General features: G+C 32.7%; 1 protein-coding gene across 1 annotated transcript in view; it reads left to right on the plus strand.

Moving 5' to 3' along the window:
* TRPM7 (transient receptor potential cation channel subfamily M member 7) overlaps positions 1 to 24,249 on the plus strand; it is a 99,377-nt gene that overhangs the window by 11,308 nt on the left and 63,820 nt on the right. Inside the window, exons 2-11 of the mRNA XM_032481212.1 lie at positions 6,467 to 6,546; positions 9,798 to 9,836; positions 11,563 to 11,761; positions 13,486 to 13,699; positions 15,890 to 16,014; positions 16,950 to 17,121; positions 19,723 to 19,897; positions 20,989 to 21,112; positions 22,106 to 22,178; positions 24,117 to 24,217. Coding sequence (XP_032337103.1) covers positions 6,467 to 6,546; positions 9,798 to 9,836; positions 11,563 to 11,761; positions 13,486 to 13,699; positions 15,890 to 16,014; positions 16,950 to 17,121; positions 19,723 to 19,897; positions 20,989 to 21,112; positions 22,106 to 22,178; positions 24,117 to 24,217 — 1,302 coding nt within the window. The remainder of the gene's footprint in view (positions 1 to 6,466; positions 6,547 to 9,797; positions 9,837 to 11,562; positions 11,762 to 13,485; positions 13,700 to 15,889; positions 16,015 to 16,949; positions 17,122 to 19,722; positions 19,898 to 20,988; positions 21,113 to 22,105; positions 22,179 to 24,116; positions 24,218 to 24,249) is intronic.

The following is a 24,249-nucleotide window of genomic DNA, read 5'->3' on the forward strand; positions in this document are numbered from 1 at the left end:
TTTTATATGTATTTATAATCCAGGGAACATTTGATCGGATAAGTGATGGCAGAGCAGAAACTCAGAATTTCAGAAATTGCAGAAACCTATCATTGGGAAGGATTTACAACTATTAGCTGGGATATGTGACTATCAGATATAGGAAGCCAATTCCTACTGATCCCTAATGTAATAAATGAAGGCCATAAACAACAAGAATGCTGTATGTGGGAAGAATATATTTACATTTGGTGTTTACACAGATAGAATGAGAGGCAGTAAGCCCTTGAAATAAAATTGGTAAATAATTAAGGTAGGAAAAGCTGTAGGAGATAGTTTTGAAATATGCTAATGTTAATGCGTATTTGTGTAGGCACAAAATTTGGTAAAAATTTGTGAGCATCAAAGTGACACTTTTAAGTGACTTTTGGCAAATGGTTTTGGCTAAAGTTGTGGATGAATTTGCCAATTAGAGACTACTGTGGAAGGTCTGAGGTTTTAAGAGTTAGTACTGGCTGTTTATATTTTTAACAAGAATCATAAAATGGAACTAACTTGTCAACAAGAGTTGTACTAGGTCCTGAAATATAACAACATATCTATTTTGAGTAGTTTTATATTTTATCACAAAATACTGACAAAAATGAGTACTACAAGTGACCAAAGTGTCTTAGGTTGGTAATGATTGGAAAAGACCATTATTTCTGGAAAAAAGCTAGATACGCATACTCAAACACTAGATTTTTTTTGCTCAGTGATATTTAGGTTTTATGGGTACATCCATATGGGTTATTTAAATGGTTCTTCTATTGAAATTCCTCCAGGAAAAATAACTGAATGTGCATCTAAAACTCTTTAGCCCCTCTTCTTTCCCCCCTCATTGAAAAGCCTCTCTTAATGCCAGAATCTGTTGGGACTGTAGGACTGGTAGAAGGGACATTAGTAATATCCAGGAAGCAGTGTGGGGGAAGACTCTGAAGGGCTTGGCACAATACTAGTTAGATTGAATTGACTCAGTGGGATCATGAGTTTTTTATGGGAACTTTTGTGGGATTTAGAGCCTTGGTTGGCAAACATGCCAGGTCTACCAGATCTGGCCAAGGCCTATTCTGTATGGCTTTGAGCTGAAAATGGTTCTTACACTTTTTTTTAATGGTTAAAAAACAAAAGAAAATATGTGGCAGAGACAGTATGTAGTCCAAAAAGTAAAATATTTACATCTGGCCCTTTATAGAAAGAATTTGTTGACCCCCCCATTTAGAGGATAGCTGTGCTTCTCTAAGAAGTGGGGAAATTGAAGGAAGCATTAGTTTAAGGGCAAAGGTGTTCCTCTGGGCCCTGATGAGTTGCATATGTTGTTGGAAAATAATTGCAGAGGCAGATTTGAAGAAAGGACTAGAAACCAGAACTGTTTAATAATCCATCTTTAGTGTTTATTTTTTATAAGGCATTATGTTAAACTGAAGGATTTAGAAATCATATGTTGTATCCATTCCTTTACTAGTCCAGGCTCCCATTGCCCCTCTCTAAAACACTGTTTGGTGGCTCTAGCTTACTTTTACTTGTCTGCTTGCCAGATTAGCCTTCCTAAAGAGAGCTCTGATCATTCTGTATGTTAAATGCTGCTTGGGATTTGTTTTCCTTCTGTGTGTAACTATCTCTTAAATTAAAATGTCAGGGAAAATATTTTTATTTACATTTACTAGGAAGATGTAAGCTATGAAAAGTGTATACCTTTGATTCATTTTTATGAGTATTTCAGTTAATAACTATCCAAAGTTTTGCAGGCTAACATTTAGACTTAACTATGGTGTTAGTTCATTGCTGTAGAACAATTAGTTTTGAAATCTATTGATCTGATTCTTCCATCCTTATCTCCACCTGGGTTTAAAAGCTATAGTTAGAGTTGCTTCAGGCAGACTACTGGTGGGAGTAAAATTGGAGAAAGAAAAGAGGAAAAGCTAATACTGGTTAGCAGTAGTTAACTATTAATAACTTTTAGGAAAGATACGTTAGTCCTTCTTCTCTTTCTGTTTTTCTCCATGTTCAGAAAATTATATGCAGAGTGATCACATAGGCATTCCCCTTTTGAGAGTGATTAATATATTTCTACACAGTAGTTTCAAGAAAGATGTAAGAAAGGTGCTTATTTAATGCATATCATCATGAAGTGATTTTGAAATGCTTATCTTAAATTTCTCTTAAAAAGCTGGTAGAGACTTTAGAGCCAGGATAAACTATTAACTGTGTGACTTTGGACAATTTTGTAACTTCTTTGTCTAAGTCTTTGGCCATTCTTTCTCTTTTCTCCTTCTGGAACTCTGATTAAACATACATTTGACCTCCTCATTCTGTTTTACATGTCTTGTAACCCTACCCTACCTTTTAAACAGCTTTATTGTGGAATATTACACAAATTATAGAATTTGCCCTCTGTAAGTATACACATTTGATGGCTTTTTAATAGATTTAGTTTTATAACCACCACAACCCAGTTTTAAACATTCCTATCACATCACAAATTTCCCTTGTGCTTGTTTGCAGTTTATTCTTAATTGTCCTATCAAGAGAAGGAAGATGGGAAAAAAAGAGAATTTAAATTGTACAAGGCTGCATTCCATAGCATATATTTACTCCTATATATTTCCAGGTCTTCCCCCAAGACATTTTCTTATTTTGTCAAGTAGTTGTTACTTAATAGAACTCCTTAGAAACGTCCACTGTATTATAGTTAATAAATGTGCTCATATTGTATTCACCCTTTGCCTATCTTTCATTCCCATTGTAAGCTTTAGGTGTATGCTCATGAACTGCAAATGACTTAGTTAAATAAAAACTAGTTGGTACTAGAGCAATGTCTATTTCCATTATTTCAGTAGGTTATCTGGATATGTTAGATGTGGTCATTGCCATTTGTTTTCAGAAAAGTTCACAGGGAGAAATTCCAAACAAATCTTTGCCTCACTTTTTATTATCTGTTTATGAATTTCATTAATTAATAAACAAACAGCCAGTAAAAATATAATAGTAAGTACAATCACAAATCTACTTTTTTTTTTACAAACCAGTTCCAATTTTTCTAGAGTAGAGAAGCAACCCTTTAAATGACAAATCAGACAGTATAATTTTAGTGCCATCCCTAAATTCTGCATTTTTAAATAATAGGAGCTCAATGAAAAGTTCATGAGTTTAAAGCTTTAGATTAAGTTGGTTTTGATAGAAATTCAGCCTCACATTATCATGTGTCAGAGCAGCACTACCAAATGATATTTTTTTTCAACTTACAAACAGAAGTCACATGAATAAATGACTTGTCTTCAGGTCCAGATGCTGTCTGGTTTCAGTGTACTATCATAGAGTGGGAGAAGGGGCCAGAGTAGCAATAATGAACCAGCAGTCTGACACGGCCATATCTTTTGCCTTAGAAAAAAAAAAAATGGAAGAATAGAGTTGCCATTTACTAAGATGGAGAAGACTTCATGAGAAGTAAGTGTCTGGATGAAAGATGATCTCAGTTCTCAATTTTGGCCATGTTAAGTTTGAGATGCCAGTTAGATATCTAAATGAAGCTGTTGAGTAGGCAGGTGGATATGTGAGCATGGAGTTCAGGGAAAGATCTGACATGGAAACGTAAATTAGAGAGTCATCTAGTGTATTGATGGTAAACTGGGTGTGAGCACTTAAAGAGTGAGTATAATTGGAAAAAGGAAGTCCAAAGTCTGAGTGAATATAATTAAAGAAAGAAGTCCAAAGATTGGGGAGAAGAGGGAAGAATCAGCAAGGAGATAAAAGGAGTGGCCAGTGAAGAGAAAATGAAAACTAAACTAATTGATGAAACTGTTTTAAGAAGATGACAATGATGAATTTTGTTAAATGTTGCTGTTGTATCAATGGAGATGAGTCCTGTAAGTTGACCTTTGGACTCAGAGATTGTCATTAGTGATCTTGTTGAGGCTTATTTCAGGAGAAAGGTTGCCTTGAAAGCCTGAATGGAGTGGGTTTTAGAAAGTGTGGGAAGAGAAGATAAAAGGGAAACAGTTTTTCCAATGATCTTTACTGTAGTTGGAGGCAGAAACGTGGAGTGTTAGCTTGAGGAGCAAGTAGAATCAAGTAAAGTTTGTGGTGTTTATGGAACCTAAAAAAAATGCTGCAGATGAACTTATTTACAAAACAGAAACAGACGTAGACATAGAAAACAAACTTACGTTTACCAGTGGAGAAGAGGGTGGGAAGGGATAAATTGAGAGTTCGAGATTTCCAGATACTAACTAATATATATATATAAGATAGATAAACAGCAAGTTCATTCTGTATAGCACAGGGAACTATATTCAATATCTTGTGGCACAGACATTTGGTTACCAAAAGGGAAAGGCTGGGGAGAGATAAATTAGGAGTTTGGGATTAGCAGTTACAGACTACTATATATAAAATAAACAACAAGGTCTTACTGTATAGCACAGGGAACTTAAATGCCTTGTAGTAACCTGTAATGAAAAAGAACATGAAAATATATATATATATATACACACACACACACACACACATATGTATAACTGAATCACTATGCTGTACACCAGAAACTAACACAACAGTGTAAACCAACTACACTTCAGTTGAAAAAAAAAAAGGTTCGTGGTGTTTAAAATGGGGAGAATAATAGCATGCTGATGGGAATGAGTTAATAAAGAAGAGGGGGAAATTAAGTGAGAATTGGTGGAGGGTTAGTGAGGGTGTGGAATCTAGGACACAAGAGGAGTGATTGGAGTTGAATAGGAACACAGTCACAGGAAGGAACGTGTGGGCAAAGTGGGGATGCATACTCATTGGTGGACAGATGTGATAGAAGTATGTAGACATCCTCTTCTTGTTGCTTCAGTTTTCTTAGTGAAATGGGAAGTAGGTCATCAGTTGAGAGTTAGAATGGGGAAGGAGGGTTGGAGATTTGAGGAGAGAAGATGGTGTGAAATCATACAAGAGAATGAGAAAATGGACCAGGGAAATACAGTGTGATTGTTGGGTATCATTTAAGGGGCATTTGAGGTTTGTGGTCAGGGTTTTAAAGTGAAACCAGAGGGCATTGTTTTGCTTGTTCTGTAGTCATATTAATAGTACATAAGCCCTTATGGAATAGGTGGGGAATTGGATTGAATCAAGGTTATGTTTGCCGGGTGTATTCCTAGTACAGTAAAGCTAGAGAGATTCCTACTCACCCCCCCACCCCCGCCCCAGAAAGGTATGTGGACAAAGAAGATTCTTCAAAGGAATACCAGACTTTAGTTAGAGTAAGAAAGTGATGGAGAGACTGTGCTAAATGAGCTTTGGCGTGTAGGACATTTTGCTGATGAAGGGCCCTAGGTTCCAGAGGGCATCCTGTGGTTTTTGTAACTAGGGGATCATGATATAATTTGCTTCTTACCTATGAGTCGATTTAAAGAACCATTGACCAAGGAAATGGACATTTTGAATGGAGAGAGAACTTTGGAACCAGAATTAGAGGATTCGGGGATAGACTAAGGTTTATGATTAGGAAACGTGAATGATTTGCGAGGAACCTGCAAATTTATATATATATATAATTTGGAGGATAGAGCTCAAGGTCATTAATCTACACAGCCCTAATTTATGGAGTTTCCCTTATCTCAATACATAATGCCTCATTCCTTTTTAATCAGTCACACTAGTAGCAGGATACAGAATCTAGGGATCTAGGCAGAAACTTAAGTAGTAGTATAAAAAGTTAATTTTTAAAAATCTTTAAAATTTGAAATAATTTCAGATTCATAGGAACTGAGGGAAATGTGTTAATCTTCAATGGAAGATTGATCCTAGATTTGTCTTATTCTCCCTATTAATTTTTTGACTTTATGCATTTTGAGACTCTTTGGTTATTCATATTTAAGACTGTTAAGCAATCTGATGAATTAAACATTTGTAATTGTGTAACAGCCTACACTCTACCTGTTGGTGTTGAGCATATTTTTTCCAGTATTCTCTTTCTTTTGTATAGAATTTGCTTAATTTCTTTCTGTCCTTGTGCCATTAGCGATTTTGTGTCATTATACTTTAGGTATTTATCTTAGAAATACAATATAGCTAGGCATTATTTAGTTTTTTTAGTTAAATCTGATAATCATTTTTAATTGGCTTTTAAGTGATCCATTTCCCAGGATGACACTAGCCCTCCTCTGGAGGTTTTTGACTCACAGTGGGAATCTCAAACTTGATTTACCCCTCTCTGGTTATTTAAGCAGCAGTTTCTGCACAGTGCTGTTGATTTAGTAATCTCAATCCACTGGACTTAAATGGAATTATTCCAGTATTTTAGATGTGCTGTCATCTGTAAACATGTAGTACAAATATTTAGTGTATTGAAAAAAATTAAATAGTGTAGAACTATTGCTTTCTGTGCATTTGTCATTAAATTATTTTCTTGTAATATTAGTGGATTAATTTATAAACCATCTTTTAAAACTTTGTCTTTTAGTCCCAGAAGTCCTGGATAGAAAGCACTTTGACCAAGAGGGAATGTGTATATATTATACCAAGTTCCAGAGACCCTCACAGGTAAGCATACTTCTTTCTTGCTGGGTTCTTCTAGAAACTTATATGTAAGTTATACTGCTATTTATTTATTAAAAACCAAAATTAAAATTATTGGTAGTTACTGTTAATTTTTGTGCTTACTGTTAATTATTCTTTTAAGATTAGGAAAAGGAGACATCATTAGCAAGATATCAGTATTATGGAGTTCTTAATGACATTTCACAACATAAAATCTCTTCAGAGTGTTCATCCATCCCATCACATCATACCTAGTATATTACAAAGACAAGACAGTTTAGGCTCTCTTTTTAATTGATTCACTGATATTGAGAACTTAAAAATATGTTTGTGTATCTGTTTATTGGGCATCTATTAAGTACCCAACACTATGGTTTATGCTGAAGAAACACTGTGAATCTAATAGTTGCTGTTTTTGTTTGCCAAAATATAGCTGTAGATCAGCACCTACTGGAAAATCTATTATCAGAAATATTGTAGGCATCTCTGATTATCTTTTGTTCTTCAAAATGGCTTTGATAATAGAAAAAAATTTAAGTAAAGAATATTAGCTTAAATTCAAGAAAAAGTTGACCTCTTGAAGTATTTATTGAAGCAATGTTTTTCCTAAAATTTTTCTGTTTTCTGAGACCTAAAAATAGAAAAACCTTAAAGGAGTAAATCAAAAACACAGTTAGCCTACGGAGCATCTCTCTTCACAGTCACTTAGGAAAAATTAATTGACAAAGGCATTTACAAGATTTTTTAATCTTTACCTTTCCTGTTTCCTATCAAACCTTGTTCTCTACGCAGTTACCTTCTCTGCAACTTTTACTTCCATTTGATATATGGCCCTTATAAAATTATAGCCAAATAATTATTCTTTTATTAATTGATGTATTTTAAATTATAGCACCTATCATTGTTATTGTCCATAGTGGGTTGAATAGAATTTCTAAACCTTTTGTTACATTACATTAATCTGCTATTTGAATTCCACATTTCTCTTTAAACCCTGGCCCCCAAGCCCCGGCCAAAAGCCTAATTTGAATATATCTCTCACTTAAAGAGATTTCCACTAGGAGAGTAGTGTGCATGATCAATTTTGGAAACTTTTGAGAATCTGGAAGTTTGCTCAGTACTCAAGAGTTTAAATACATGAAGACAGTTGTCATTAAAATAAAATTTTGGTGCAGTTATTTTTAATCTTTACTCAACGCATAGCTTTTGTTTTAAATTATTGCTACATTCAGTCTATATGTAAAATATATCTACTTCTTAATAAAATGTTAATTATATTTTTCATAATAAGATATTTTACAAGAATGGTGGTTAATATTCTGTTAGTGTATGTACCACAATTTCACTATTGGACATTTGAGTTGTTTCCATTTTTAACCATTATAAATTAAAATAGATCATAATGAAGATCTTAGTGGATAAAACTTCTTTTGTATTTAAAGTTTGTTCTCACTTAGTATATGTAATGCCAAAAAGTTTTCCAAAAGGATTAAAGAATGTGCATTATCACCAGTAGTGATGAGAATGCCTGAATATTGAATATAACATTTTTCATCATCTTCAAGAAAAAATGATGAGTATAAAATAGTATATGTTTTTAATTTGCATTTATTTCATTACTATTGAGAAAACGTTTTTATTTTCTTTAATAATCCCTCACTTTCTGGTAATTTCTGTAAATATCTTTTTAGATCATTAAAATAGATAACCTAATGTTTCTTCCAATCATTATTCTATGATTTATTTGAATTTCTTACTAATTATTAAAGATTTGTTTTGTTAAAGGTAGCATCACATTTCTTAACCAGAGAGCATAAATGACATTTCCCGGGTCACATGGCTAATCATAAAGATGGGGTTAGAATTTAGGTCTCCTTAGTTTAGTGTTCCAGTTCTAAAGTAAGACTCTCTTGTTCTTTCATTGAGAGAAAATTATGGTTTTGCTTTATTAAAACATAGATTTTATTATTATTGAGTTTATTTACTATAATTTTGTTAATTTTACTTTGCAGTAGAAATAATACAAGTTCTCATTAGGTGTTAAATCTCAAGCTGTTACTAAATCTGTTACTAAATCTGTTACTAAAACTGTTCTTAAGATCCTTGGCTATAGTCATCCATATGAGGCATATTTTATGAACACCGTTAGCTGGTCATTTCTACACTAGTTGAATTTAAAATTAATTTTATATGAGTAGGTTAATACATCAGTTTACAAGGTACCAAATTTGTAAGTGAAAGTCTCCATTCTACCACTGTGCCTTGTCTATAAGCTCCGCTTCCTAAGGGAAACTGATGTTACCTATTCCTTAGAATCCCTTCCAGAAATAGTTAGATACAGTCTTTGCATTTCCAAGGAGATGTGTTTATTCCTTCCTCTCCCCTTTTAAATACTTACTGTTTAGCCTATTGTGTTTGTTAACTTGGCAATAACCACTTTGTTGTTAATTATTGCATCCTTTTAAATTGTATGTCTGGATCATAATTTGTTTTGGTAGTCCTTTATTGATGGACATTCTGGTTATTCTGTTACCTTTTATTATCAGAAAACAAATGCTGTAGTGAATAACCTTGTAAATTAATCATTCTACACATATGCTACAGATATTTTTTAGACTATACTTTTAGTACTAGAATTAGAGTTTGAGAAGGAGTCTGCATTTTTTATTTTGATAAGTATTGCCAGATAGCTCTCCATGGAGAGATGATCAGTTTACTTTCCCACCAGCAGATATGAGACTACTTTTGTCTGTATTCTCACCAAGATATTGTCTTAAAAGATTAAAAGAATTTTTTTATAATCAAATGCCTTTTCGTATGCATTTTTTTTTTTTTACTGTGACTTACCTGTTCATATATTGTTCTATATTGATTTGATGACGCTCTTTCTGTATTAAGAAAGCTAAACTTTTGTCTGTCAGTATTTTTCTCAATTTATCTTTAGACTTTATTAGTGACATATTTTTGCCACATAAAAATGTTATATATTTATGTCGTTAAATCTATAAGTCTTCTTACAGTTTCTGGATTTTGTGTCACAGGTAATTGTATTTGAAATATGAAAACTATATGAATTTTAAAAACGAGTCATTTGAATGTATACATTAAGGTATAAATGATCTATGGTAGCTGCTGAGAAATTTAAGTATATAATGTTCCTTTGTTCTGCACTTTTATGTGGATTTTTATATAGGTTAGTTTAAACTAAAACAGATGTTTTTTCCTTTGAGTAATAAATTTACCTTGTTTTATAGATGCCTTCCAGGATGTCAAATTTGTCAGCAACTCGTCAGGTGGGTTTCATAGCATAAATCTGTTACTCAAATTTTGAAAAATAAAATAATAAATTAAAAAATGTTAAGTTAAAATTGGGGTAAAATTTACTAGCCATTATATTTAAGAGTTACTTTACTCAGACTTGGGAAGTGAAGGATCAGACAAGGCTGCTTGAAACTTGAGTGAAAATACCTGAGCAGAGTTCTAAAGTTGTATGTGAATTAACTGGGTAAAAGTTGAAGGAAAGGGATTTTAGGCAGAGAGAACAGAATGTGGGAATGCCTGGCAATGAGAGTGGTTATGGTTTTGTCAGGAAACTGTAGGATGTAAGATGGTTATTGGAGAGATCTGAGTCTAGAGAAGTAAGTAGGGCCAGATCATTTAAGCTCTTCATATATCATGCCACACGGTTTTGATTTCATGTTAAAAGGGTATTATATAGGGAAGTAACAGACTCAGATTTTCTTTTTTTTTTCCTCAATAGAAGCAGTTGGCATTTTGAGTAGAATGAATTGGGAGAAAAGAATAGTTTGGAATGTTATGGAGTAATTCTGGTAGAAAATGAGAGCCTAAATTAAGATACTGGCTATGGTGATGAAGAGAAGTAGGCATGTTGAAGGGATTAATCAGATAAGCTCAGTAGATTTGGTGGATGTGTAGAGAAAGGGAAGATTTGCAGATGGGACCTAAATTTTTTACTTAGGCAGCAAGTAAATAGTAATGTTGTTCTTAAGATCTGATGAAGGAATGTAAGAGGAAGATGAGAAGGTCTTTGGTTGCTAGGCTAGGAACAAAAGTGCACAGAATGAGTTCATTTAGATATATTAAGTTGTTTTACCATCTCCAGTCCTATTCATTTCTTTCTCTACATGGGAAGTTCCATCTGGTGTCTTTCCATTCAGGCTGAAGAGCTTTCTTCAACATTTGGTATAATGCAAATATGCTGGAGATGAATTTTCTCAGCTTGGTTTATCTGAAAATATGTTTATTTCACTCTCATTTTGAAGGATATTTTGAAGGGTTGACAGTTTTCTCATTCCAGTGCTTTAAAAATACCATCATATTGTCTTTTAGCCTTGTTTCTAGTGAGAATTCAGCTGTCATTAGTGTAGTTGTTCTTCTGTGTGTTAAGGGTCTTTTTTCCTCCAGCTATTTAAAATATTTTTTCCCCTATAATTTTGGTTTTCAACAGCAGGTCTATAATGTACCTAAGAGTGGTTCTCATTGCAGTTATTCTTCTTGCATAAATATCTACAAGTTCATATTTTTCACCAAATTTAGAAGTTTTTAGCCATTGTTTCTTAAAATGCTTTTCTGCCCTATTCTCTGTGTGTCTTCCCTCTGAGACTAGTTATACATAAATTAGATTACTTGGTGTTTTCCACAGATCACTGAAGCCCTGTTTTATTTTTATTTGATTAAAAATTTTTTCCACTTATCAAATTAGATCATTTTTATTCATCTGTCTTCTGGTTCACTAACCCTTATTTCTGCAATTTCCAACATGCTGTTTTGCCCATCCAGTAGGAGGTAGAATCCCCAAACTAAATTTAGAAGACTATATTATCAAATACTAATGTATTTGTACTGTTTTAATGCTATGGTGAAGGTATTAATTTATTGATATTCTCAAACCAAAAAGTCAGATTATTTTCACGCTCTTCATTGGTTCATTCATTTTAGTACGTTTTTCACTGACTAATTTTTGAAAGTTCTTTTCAAAATTTCCTTGTTTTCCTTTAGGTGTTTTTGTGGTCGCTTGGTCAAGCAACATGCTTGTTTTACTGCAAGTCTTGCAATGAAATACTCAGATGTGAAATTGGGTGACCATTTTAATCCGACATTAGAAGAGTGGTCCGTGGAAAAGCATACAGAACAGAGCCCAACGGATGCTTATGGAGTCATAAATTTTCAAGGGGGTTCTCACTCCTACAGAGCTAAGGTATGTCACGTATTTGAGTTTTTAACTTCATTTATCTGGTTATCTAAATAATGCACATTTATTATCTGACATTTTATGTAATGTGTCAGAAAATTAGTCTCAGTCATTTCTTGTATATTTTAAAGTTCTTTGTATAAGTGAATACAAATAGAGTTGTTGTATCTTGGTGAATTGAACCTTTTATCATTATGAAATACCTCTCTCGTTATTTTTGTTGACAAAATCTGCTTTTTCTGAAATCATTTAACTTTCTTCCCTTTTACTTTTCAACTTTTCAATATTATTTCTTTTCTTCCTTATTAGCACCTTACTTACACATTCTTTTTCTATTATTTATATTAATCTTATAATAAACACTATAAAATGCATGTTTAGCTTGTTAATATTATAAATTAGTACTTTTCCTGCTTCCTGGACAGTGCAAGAACTTTTAGAATATTTGTGACTACATTTATTTCCCTCATAACTTATGTGCGTTTGTTGGCATGAATTTTACTTCTTTGTGTATTTTAAACCTCCAAAACATAATTACTTTTCACTTAGACTTAGCAACTTGATTTGAAAGCAGTGTCAAGTGGTGGGTCTGTCTCTCCAAGTTTTTCTACTCTCTTGAATCCTGATCCCACAAGTTCTCACTGCTTTGGTAGCTCTCTCATGCCTTAACACAGATGTTATTTATCTATCTTCTAGTTTCCCTAGTTCCCAGGGGCAGAGATAGTCTAAAACGACTCAGTCCATCACTGTTGGAAATGGAATTCCTCATTTATTCCTAACATAATCTTTTAAAAAAAAAAAAAGTGTTAACTTTAGATTGTTTTCCAAACACTACTTAATGTACCCGAGTATAACAATGAGTTAAACAAAAGTAATGTGGAAAGACTTAGTATAGAACATATCTCATTACAAATCATTCTTAAGGGACCCTTCTCAGTTTCATATTCTGTGATATTTTGGGATGTTTTTCATTTGCGTTTGATCTCTATTTGTGAAGAAATGGGCAATATGTTGTTTTGCAAAGAACCCCTATTGGAGAGGATTAAAACTATTTTTCTTTCAACATCTGAATATTTTAGATTTCTTATGAGCTAAATCATAGGTGCTTTAGAAAAATAAAATAAATTGAAGTAATCATAGCAAGTAAGTTTTGTGGTGTCACTTAACAGAAATAATTTTTTTAAAATCTTTCAAACCAGAAGAGGTTATTCCACAGATGTGATAGCTTATTTCCTGTAGAGTGATTTTTCAAAAATTAAACTGCTGAATCCATCTGAGCACCTTATAATACTAAGCAAAATTTATTATTTTCAGTAATTTGTGAATCAAATCCACAATTAATTCCAGTGAAGAAAACAGTCACTTATATTAAAAATATCTTTGTTATTTTGTCACATGGTTGCAATTCTATTATAAATGGATTAGGTCATTGATAAAATTTTCAAACAGATTTATTATTTGCCTCTCTTAGAAAGTAGCAAGAGTTGTAGAAGCCTACATGTTTTCACCATTCTTCTCTCATTTTCCCTTTTTCCTATCATCGTACCTATCCTTAACACTTTTTCACTGGATTCTCATAGTTAAACAAAGCTATAAATACTATGGATAAATCTATAAATCAAATGAATGGTAATTAGGTTTATATAAAAACAGAGAGTAACGCATTTAAAGTAATAAAATTTGTATTATGATACTGATGAATGTTCAATTTTTTTAAAAATCTTTTTTAGTATGTGAGACTATCATATGACACCAAACCTGAAGTCATTTTACAACTTCTCCTTAAAGAATGGCAAATGGAATTACCCAAACTTGTTATTTCTATACACGGGGGAATGCAGAAATTTGAGCTTCACCCACGAATCAAGCAGTTACTTGGAAAGGGTCTTATTAAAGCTGCAGTCACAACTGGAGCCTGGATTTTAACTGGAGGAGTAAACACAGGTAATGTGTTTATACCAATTTTCTTTGGTGTGTTTGTAAATTTTTCATAATATCAATAAAATATTTGAAATAATAGTCAACACTGAATATAAATATATTCAGTTCTTCTGTTAAGTAATCTACAGTTTCTAAGTTTAAATGCTAACTGTAAAAGTATTTGATTTTCATTTTTTCTTTTAAAAAAAATAATATGCTTTATGGCAGGAGTTGTCAGACTATATCCTATTCCCAAAATATAGCCTACTCCTTTTTTTTGTAAATAAAGGTTTATTGGAGCACAGCCGCACTCATTTGTGTTTGTATTGTTTTGTATTGTACTTTTATGCTACAACTGCAGAGATGAATAGTTGTGACAAAGACTATATGCCCTGCAAAACCAAGTATTTACTATTTGGCCCTTTACAAAAAAGGTTGCTGACCCCACTGTAGAGCATAGTCTTATGCCTGTCACTTTGTGACTACTGGTAAATTGATAGAAGAATGGCAATCTATTTCCTAGACAGTGTAAAAAGTAGCTTTCAAAATTAGCTTTTAATATACTATAATCTTTCAATCTAAGTCTTCCCTGTCACATATACAGGTTGGATATAAGGAAGGCAAATTTAATATCCAAAGTAAAACATAATTATTTTGCAAAAATCTAATACATTATCAACAACTGTTTTTTAAACTTCATTGTGTGTCAGACATTCTTCTGGCTACTGAAAATATATCATTCCACAAAACGAAATATTTACATTCATGGAGCTTATATTCTAGTGGAGAAGATGTAGCCAACAGAAAACTAAATGTATAATATATTAAGTGATAAGTGCTATGGAGACACATAAAATATAGAGGAGGGATAGTGAGGGATAGTCAAGGGGGATTCGTTGATAAGGTGACTTTTGAGAAGAGATGGAAGGAAATGAGGGGAACAAGAGAAGTATAACGTAGGGCAGAGCTTTTAAAGTAGACGAAACAGCAAATGGTGGAATAGTAATAAAGTCCAGTATAGTGAGTAAAGAGTGCTAGGTGATGAGGTCAGAAAGTTGTGGGTTGTGGCGGCAGGGCTGGGATGGGGTGGTGTGGTGAATAGCAGGGGCAATAGGCAGATCATTACTTAAGGTCTTGTAGGCCATTGTAAGCACTTTGGCTTTTATTCTGAGTGAGGAATGGGAGATTTTAAGCAGAGTTGACTAGAGCAAAAATCACTTGCATGGTGATTTGAAAATAGAGTGTAAACAGGCAAGGCAGCCGTTAGAAGATCAGTGAAAAGGCTGTTTTCATAATCCACATGAAGGATGAGCTCTAACGGCTTACAAAAATCAAAATGAGTGATGTGTTTGCTAGGGCTGCCGTAACAAAATACCACAGATTGGGTGGCTTAAAACAAAAGAAAAAAATTTGTTTTATTACAGTTCCAGAGACCCAAAATCGGGATGGTAGCAGGTTTGATTCCTCCTGAAGCATCTCTCCTTGACTTCTGGATGGCCACCTTCTCACTGTGTCCTTTTGTGGCCTTTCCTCTGTTTATGTGCATCCCTGGTATCTCTTTTAAAAGTGTCCAAATTTTTCCTTATTATACAGGCACCAGTCAGATTGGATTAGGACTCACCCTAATGACCTCATTTTCACATGATAACCTAAAGGACCTGTTTCCAGAAATAGTTACATTCCAGGGTACTGGGATTAGGATTTCAACATAAGAATTTTGGGGAGGATACAGTCCAGCCTACAGCCTATAACGAGTTATAATGAGTTATGTGCTCTTTGGAATTATCTTTTCTACTTTTCTCCCAATTTTTGACTCAGTTGGAAAACTTTTATAGTTGTTTTTTTCATTTGTGTATATTTTGCTTATAGTCCTGAGCCATACTTTTCTTTTTTTTAGATGATGTATAGAGCATTAACAAAAAACTACAGTTACATGAGGAATCTAAGAGAGGACTAGGCCTAACAACATGGTAAAAGTTAGTTTTACATGTATTTCAGGCAGTTGTAGTGATTTGACCTTGTGGGTTTTTTGGGTTTTTTTTCTTTTTTGTCCTTGTGTTTTCTTTTGTGAGTTTGTCGTTTGGACTTTGTTGCCTTTTATCTTGTATGTGTAAAGAAAAATATCACAAATTGTAGTGTTACAGATTAAGCACAGGATTGTTCTGAACACAATAAAGACTTTCATATAAAGTGAGTTAAATTTTGTATGAACAGGTGTGGCAAAACATGTTGGTGATGCCCTTAAAGAACATGCTTCCAGATCATCTCGAAAGATTTGCACTATCGGAATAGCTCCATGGGGAGTAATTGAAAACAGAAATGATCTTGTTGGGAGAGATGTAAGAGTGCTTATTAAAATTTCTTATATTTGAATTTATATGTAAAAAAACTTAGAGCAACAATAGTGTGAAGTCAACTTAAAATGCTCATAATCATGCCACAATCCTTTCAGAAATGCAGTCATAGGTGTAAATAATTGTGTCATTATATTGCTAGTACCTTTTGAAACAGCCCTATAGCTATTTCATGTGTTTTCCATATCATGCCAGTCTTTGTAATTAAACTGTTAGTGACTGTATGACATTAAGAATTAATTGTATTATCACTAAGGGTGGTAATCAAATGCTGGTGTTTTATTAGAGTAGGTTAAAGACATGTGAATTGGTCATAGATATTTATCAAGAGATTATTAAAAAGAATTACTAAATTATAATGCCTAACTTTCAAGTACAATTAAATTTCTGATATCAATTTTAAAGATTCTTCTTATGGCTGAAAAAATAGCAATATAACATTTGATTGCTTTTATTCAGTGTCCTTTATATATTGCATTTTATTCACTAGTAACCTAATAGTTTATTCAAATTGTTTATTTGTTACCTCTTCTTTTGCATGGGATGATGAAATATTGTATATTTTGCAGTAAGAGCCAAAATATAATTGTATGGCTTAGCCTATTATTGAATAATCTTCAGCCACTTTAAAGCTTATGCTTTTTGATATATAAATTTTTTCCTTTCTTTTTTTTTTTTTTTTTTAACAAATAACTATAAGAACAGCTCTATCTTCCCTCTTCCCCCCAGAGCAACTAAAACCAACTAAAAGGAGGGTGTCACCTGGGGGTGATATGTTCTTTTACATTTTCTATTTGTTGACATGCATAAATAGAATTTTCCTCCTCCTTGCCTTTACAGATTATTTCAAAATTTATTTTTGCTTTACATTACATTATATTTAATGCTGCCCACTAACTCTCATGTTTGCTGTCGTTTAGGTGATTGCTCCTTATCAAACCTTATTGAACCCTCTGAGCAAACTGAATGTTCTGAATAATCTACATTCGCATTTCATATTGGTCGATGATGGCACCGTTGGAAAGTATGGAGCAGAAGTCAGACTGAGAAGAGAACTCGAGAAAACTATTAATCAGCAAAGAATTCATGCTAGTAAGGGAATTTATAAATTTGCTATTGTTGAAATTATTCTGAATTGTGTTAAAAGTGAGCAACATTCTAAAAAAGGTGGAAATTGTTTGAAACACTCACTTCCTTATGTAGCAGGATAATATACAAAAGAACCAAGAATGACTGACTTTACACAAAATAAAATGACCTAGGAAAGGAAGTCTGAGCTAAATAGGGTCCTTGGATATCAAGGCCAAAGCCACAAAGTTTCGTTGGAAGCTTTGCTGCTATTGTAAACTCATTGCAGCTCAAGGAATTCAAAATACTCTTTCTGTGTGATATATTCCAATACATGACTTTGAAATTCAAGATTGAAAAAAAAATACTGTGAAGAAAGAATCACCTTGCTTAAAGTTTGTAACACGAGTAGGCATCACTCTTTGGTAGATATATCTTAAAAGTTGATATTCTTGACACTGGTCTTCCTTTCCAACCATAGCAAACTTTTTGGTTCAACATCTAGATTTTTATTTCAGAAAGGAGAAATTTTGTAATTTTAGGATACCAAGAAGGTGAGCTCTATGACAAAGTGAAATAGAAATACAAATTGTGGAACAGTATATTCAAATTAAGATGGAGTCATAGCATTTCCTAAAAATTAGTGATGTCTTAGAATCCTCCCTTTACCTACATTTTGGATTCTTTCAGTGCATTGCAAGTTATCATAAAAACAAAACTTGGTATTCACTAAATGTTTTCTGTTACTTTTGTAGAGATTTTGAATTTTATTGATGAGTTCTGTTTATATAATCCTGACTGTGTCATGAATTACTTTTTTAAAATATGTTTTTTATCAAAATATAGTCAGTTTACAATGTTGTGTCAATTTCTGGTGTATAGCATAATGCTTCAGTCATATAGGAACATACATATATTCATTTCCATGTTCTTTTTCACCATAGGTTACTACAAGATACTGAATATAGTTCCCTGTGCTATACAGTATAAACTTGTTGTTTATCTATTTTACATATATTAGTTAGTATCTGCAAATCTCAAACTCCCAATTTATCCCTTCTCACACCCTTCCCCCCTGGTAAACATAAGTTTGTTTTCTATGTCTGTGAGTCTGTTTCTGTTTTGTAAACAAGTTCATTTGTCTTTTTTTAGATTCCACATATAAGTGATACCATATGGTATTTGTCTTTCTGGCTTACTTCACTTAGAATGACATCCTCCAGGTCCATCCATGTTGCTGCAAATGGCATAATTTTATTATTTTTTTTATGGCTGAGTAGTATTCTGTTGTATAAATATGCCATAGCTTCTTTATACAGTCATTTGCCGATGGACATTTAGGTTGTTTCCATGTCTTGGCTATTGTAAATAGTGCTATGAACATTGGGGTGCATGTGTCTTTTTGAATTAAGATTTCCTCTGATTATATGCCGGGAGTGGGATTGTTGGATCATATGGTAAGTCTGCTTTTAGTCTTTCGAGGAATCTCCATACTGTTTTCCATTATGGCTGCACCAAACTACATTCCTACCAGCAGTGTAGGAGGGTTCCCTTTTCCCTACAGCCTTTCCAGCATTTATCATTCGTGGACTTTTGAATGATGGCCATTCTGACTGATGTGAGGTGAACCTCATTGTAGTTTTGATTTGCATTTCTCTGATAATTAGTGATATTGAGCATTTTTCATGTGCCTTTTGGCCATTTGTATGTGTTCACTGGAGAATTGCTTGTTTAGGTCTTCTACCCATTTTTGGATTGGGTTTTTTTTTCTTATCAAGTTGTATGAGCTGTTTTTATATCCTGGAGATTAAGCCTTTGTCAGTCTCATCTTTTGGAAATATTTTCTCCCATTCCGTAGGTTGTCTTTTTGTTTTGCTTATGGTTTCCTTTGCTGTGCAAAAGCTTGTAAGTTTAATTAGGTCCCATTTGTTTATTTTTGCTTTTATTTCTATTGCTTGAATAGATTGCCCCAGGAGAACATTACTGAGAGATTTATGTTGGATAATGTTTTGCCTATGGTTTTTTCTAAGAGGTTTATAGTGTTTTGTCTTATGTTTAAGTCTTTAAGCCATTTTGAGTTTATTTTTGTGTTTGGTGTGAGGGAGTATTCTAACTTCATTGATTTACATGCAGCTGTCCAGTTTTCCCAACATCATTTGCTGAAGAGAATTAATTTCTATATTAATGTCTCAATGCATTTGGAATCAGAAATACACATTTTAAAAATGATTAAATACATATATAAGTTCAATTCATGCAATATTAAAAAGAAAACTAAAAAGTGAGTTAGTGTTTTAATTTTTTGTCAAGGGTTCAATTAGTGAAATATACAAAACAATTACTACTTTTCAGTGAATATGTACATTCTAGTGTGCCCTTAGTTATACATTGGATTTTCTAACTTTGTTATTTAGAACAGACTTAAGCCAGTGTAAAAGTAATTTATTCAGTATTTATTTTATTTATGCCAGACTAGAATCATGTTGAGTACTTAAAATTATGTCAATATAGTCTTGGAAGAAATTATTTTTTGGCTTTTTATTTATATTTTGGTTTTGATTGAGTAAAAAATAAGATTAAGTTACTGAATTTTGCCCAATATCATAATATTTTACCTTTTTTTAGGAATTTGTCAGTGTGTCCCTGTTGTGGCACTTATATTTGAGGGTGGGCCAAATGTTATCCTCACAGTTTTAGAATACCTTCAGGGAAGTCCTCCTGTTCCAGTTGTCGTGTGTGAAGGAACAGGCAGAGCTGCAGATCTACTAGCATATATTCATAAACAAACAGACGAAGGCGGGTAAGTATATGATTATGTGATATTTTTAGTAATTTTATGTGAAAAGGCTTGTGGTTTTTAGAATATTAGATTCATTTCAGTGTTTTATGAATGTGAAAATACCTTGTTAAGTCTTGAGGAATTAGCGTATCTGATACGTTATTGGAATGAATTAAAATGTAACAATCTTTGTAGTACACAATTTTGCAAGATCTGTTAAACATACAGAGGCACCTATCTTTTGATCCAGTAGTTCTATTTCTGGTAATTGTTCCTGCAGATGTACTTGTATACATGTGAAATAATGTATATAAAGTTTATCGTAACAGTGTGGTTTGTAATAGTAAAAGATTGGAACCTAATAAACATGTATCAAGTAGACTAGATAAACAAATGATGGTGCATTTGCACAATGAAATAATTTGTGGTTGAGTAAGGTTGTATCTGTATACCAGATTTGAGAAGATTACCAAAATATAATGGGAAAAGGAAGATGTAGAGTAACATATATATAGAGGTACCCTTTATGTCCAAGGAGAAAAAAAGGAGATAACTATTTGTATATATAGAAAGAAATCCTGGAGAGTTATACAAAATAATAGTGTTTCTTGAAAGTGGTTGAGATGGTACTGAGCAGATGGAAGAAAGTGGGAAGGACACTTTCACTGTGAATTTTCACATTTTTATATTTTATATTATATCATTATATTTTTCAGCCATATAAATATATTCCCTATTGAGAAAAAAAAATAAAAAGGCACATGTGCTGATGTTTAACACATCTTGGTGAAATACTGCCTTATACATCATACTATCTTAAAATTATCTTTATACAAAAAATCTTACAAAGTGTGAGTACTGATAATCTAACACATGCCTTATTAAAAAATATAAAATAATTCAAAGAAAAAAAAATCACTCCATTCCATTTTCCACCCTTATAACTTATAGTGGGAGTCTCCTGAAGGAGAAAATTTTTCTCAGGGACAAGTATTTAATACTAATACAATAACTTTAAGTGTCTTACTTGCATACACTGGTAGTTGACATTAGATTTTACATATAATGGAATTTGAAATCAGTGAATTAAATTTTGTTTTCTCTTATTCCAGGAATCTTCCTGATGCAGCAGAGCCTGATATCATTTCAACCATCAAAAAAACATTTAACTTTGGCCAGAGTGAAGCAGTTCATTTGTTTCAAACACTGATGGAGTGCATGAAAAGAAAGGAGCTTGTAAGTAGATTTCAGCAGAACAAGCCTTTTTATTTCATTCAAAGCACATTCTAAATTGGAGGAAAACATTTTTTTAATTTGAATTTAAAATTTTAAATCTTTTTTAACCATGTAAAGGTGTCATTTATAGTTTTGTTCAGGCTAAGAGGTATCCTGGAATGATTATAGTTTTTATACAGTATTGAGACATGCATTGCACTTCTATTTTAAGAAAAGTTTCATAATTAAGCCTCAGTAGATTATGTCCAGGATCAAGGAAGAACACTAAAGGGTCGTTAATGGCTTCTCTAAAATGTATTTGGAGGAAAACAATTTATTATTTTCTTCTGAGTGGTCAAATTAAAGATCAGTGCTGCTTAATTTCAGTCATCTAAGCATGGGCTTAAATATACAGGCATAAAGATTTTTAAAAACTCTGTAAGTAGGTAGATGATAACATGGTTTGATTTGCTGTTTTCTTTCATGCATTTCATTTTTGTACACTATGAAATGAAGTTGAAAAATTTGTATTGGAGCTGTAACAGTAATCTTTCACTTTATAAAAGCGTTGTTAAAAAAAAAAAAAACTCTCAAATGATATTATGTTTCAAATAATTTAAAGAAATTTCCAGTCAGAGCATTCAACAAAGCACTTCTCATTCAAGAACACATAAATTACTTGAATTGAGTAAATGTCTACTCTGTAAAAGGAACAGCAGGATTTACTCGGATAAGTAATCTGTAGCTTCAGCTCATAAATTTCCTATTCTAGTAAAGGACATAAGATAGGTCAAAAATGAATGTAATATGAAACCAACATTTTGAATATACTTGAATTTTATTTGGTAAATGATACAAATTCTTTTCATTTTCTGGATTTTGGCTGTGATGAAATTATTTCTGACCCAAAAACTGTATCTGCCACATAGTTTGAAGTTACTTTGTGATGTATGTGTCTTATGCGTTGCTTTTTAAAATGTAAAGGCATAATATTATGAATTAATCTCTAAATAGATCACTGTTTTCCACATTGGATCAGATGAACATCAAGATATAGATGTAGCAATACTTACCGCGCTGCTTAAAGGTAAGATTTAAATGTTTTTTATTTGTAAGGTCTTTCCTTTACAGCGTGTTTATATAAATTAGGTTTTTTAAATTTGGCTAAATGGGAACTTAATTTTTCAATACTTTTTCTTTGTAAAAGACACAATGTTAGCTCTCTTTGACAATAAATTTCCTTTTGTTTTTATCTTATATAATTGTTTTAAAAAAGTCCGTAGCACGATTTATGCAATTAGACCCATTTAATTATCCTGTTAAGAATGTGTCCCATTTTTAATTGGCTGAAAAATAAGTGTTTAAAAGTAGTAAGGATTTAATTGATAGAAATTAAGAATAGCATTCTTAAATGTGCTATTTTCATTAGTAAGGAAAATTTGGGGAAAAAACTAGTGATATTTTCTAGGACTAAGGGATAATGCACAAGTACATTGAATTATTTTCCTCTCATTATCTCGCCAAAGCCATCCAACTGATAAAACGAACAATATTATAGTGAAAAAATCTTCAGAAATTAGAAACCAAAATGGTGTTTTGTCTGGGTACCTGAAAGTCCAAGTATGGACTAGTGAGACGGCAGGAGTAGGGCAAGAAGGCACTGTCTAATCATTCGCAAGAATTTCCCAAATACTGGACCACAGTAAATGCCAGTAGAGCAAGCATTTAAAAAATACTATAACATGTTCACATCATCTTAGAATAAGAGATCATATGTAATAGGAAGCCCAGAAACTATAAAAGGAAAGATCAACAAATATGATTACATGAACGTAAGAAATAAAAAGAGTACCTAATATTTGTTTGCCATATACTTTCTGTGTGCTAGCTACTGTGCTTTAGTGGTTTACATTGCTTATCTCATTTTATCCTTACAGTAGCCCTAAGAGGCAGATTTCCTATTTTTTTTTTAAGTTAAAAATTTTGTTTCCTATTTATTTATTTATTATGAAGGTACAGGACGGACCTCGTGCATGCTAAGTATGCACTTTACCACTGAGCTACACCCCCCCACACCATTTCCTATTACTTTCTTCATTTTATAGATGAGAAAACTAAGAACAGGAATATAGAAGGATCACAGAAAGGTGTTATGAATTAATAATAAAAAGATGCATACCTTATGGAAGAATGAGTCAGAATTTATGTAAAAGATACTAGCAGAATAATAGAGTTGCTTGGGGGAAATATGGAAATAATGGAAAGATGTTAACAACAGCAAAAAAAACGTAAATTGAAGAAGCATTTATTCCTCCTGCTGTGTATTCCTGTACCCTGATGGATGATATTACCTTTCTGGAATATGTTTTGGCAGTGTATCAAAAGCTTTAACATCTATGTCCATCTACACAACAATTGTGCTTCTACAGAATTGTCCTATTCAAATAATGAAACGTGCACAAAAACATACTCACCAAAAAACTCAAAATAACCTGAAATGTCCACGAGTTAGAATATTTGTTGAATGCATTTTAGTTCACCTTTAAAAGATATAATATATGTATGTAAGGTACATCTATATGTACTGTTATTGAAAACTCAGGTGTGATATTAACACACATAAAGTAGGCTATTGAATAGTTTGTATAGTGTTATCTACTTTTGCATAAACAATTAAAAGTATATGTATAGTCTTATATATGCATAGAAAAGCACCTGTAAGGATATTTTTCATCTTAACAATCAGTACTATCACTGTGATAGAAACAGATCATCTTTCTTTTCTACTCATTGTTCTGTGATCTGAATTGTTAGCAGTGAATGAGGCTGTGTCTCTTCTATAGTTGGAAAATAAAAGTGCTCAAACCTGGGGTAACCTTGTCTTTCTGAGGCAGGCTGCCTCTAAACAGTGACCAATACCATCAGTGTAAGTTAATTAAAGGGGAATGGGGAGAATTCATAGGTGTTTACATTTTAGTGGAGATAAATTAATTGAACTTGTCAACTGTTTTCTGTATTTCATTAGGCACTAATGCATCTGCATTTGACCAGCTTATCCTTACATTGGCATGGGATAGAGTTGACATTGCCAAAAATCATGTATTTGTTTATGGACAGCAGTGGCTGGTATGTAAACAATCTATATAAACAATGTAATT

This window comes from Camelus ferus, chromosome 6 (assembly GCF_009834535.1).
Source record: "Camelus ferus isolate YT-003-E chromosome 6, BCGSAC_Cfer_1.0, whole genome shotgun sequence".
Lineage (NCBI taxonomy): Eukaryota > Metazoa > Chordata > Mammalia > Artiodactyla > Camelidae > Camelus > Camelus ferus.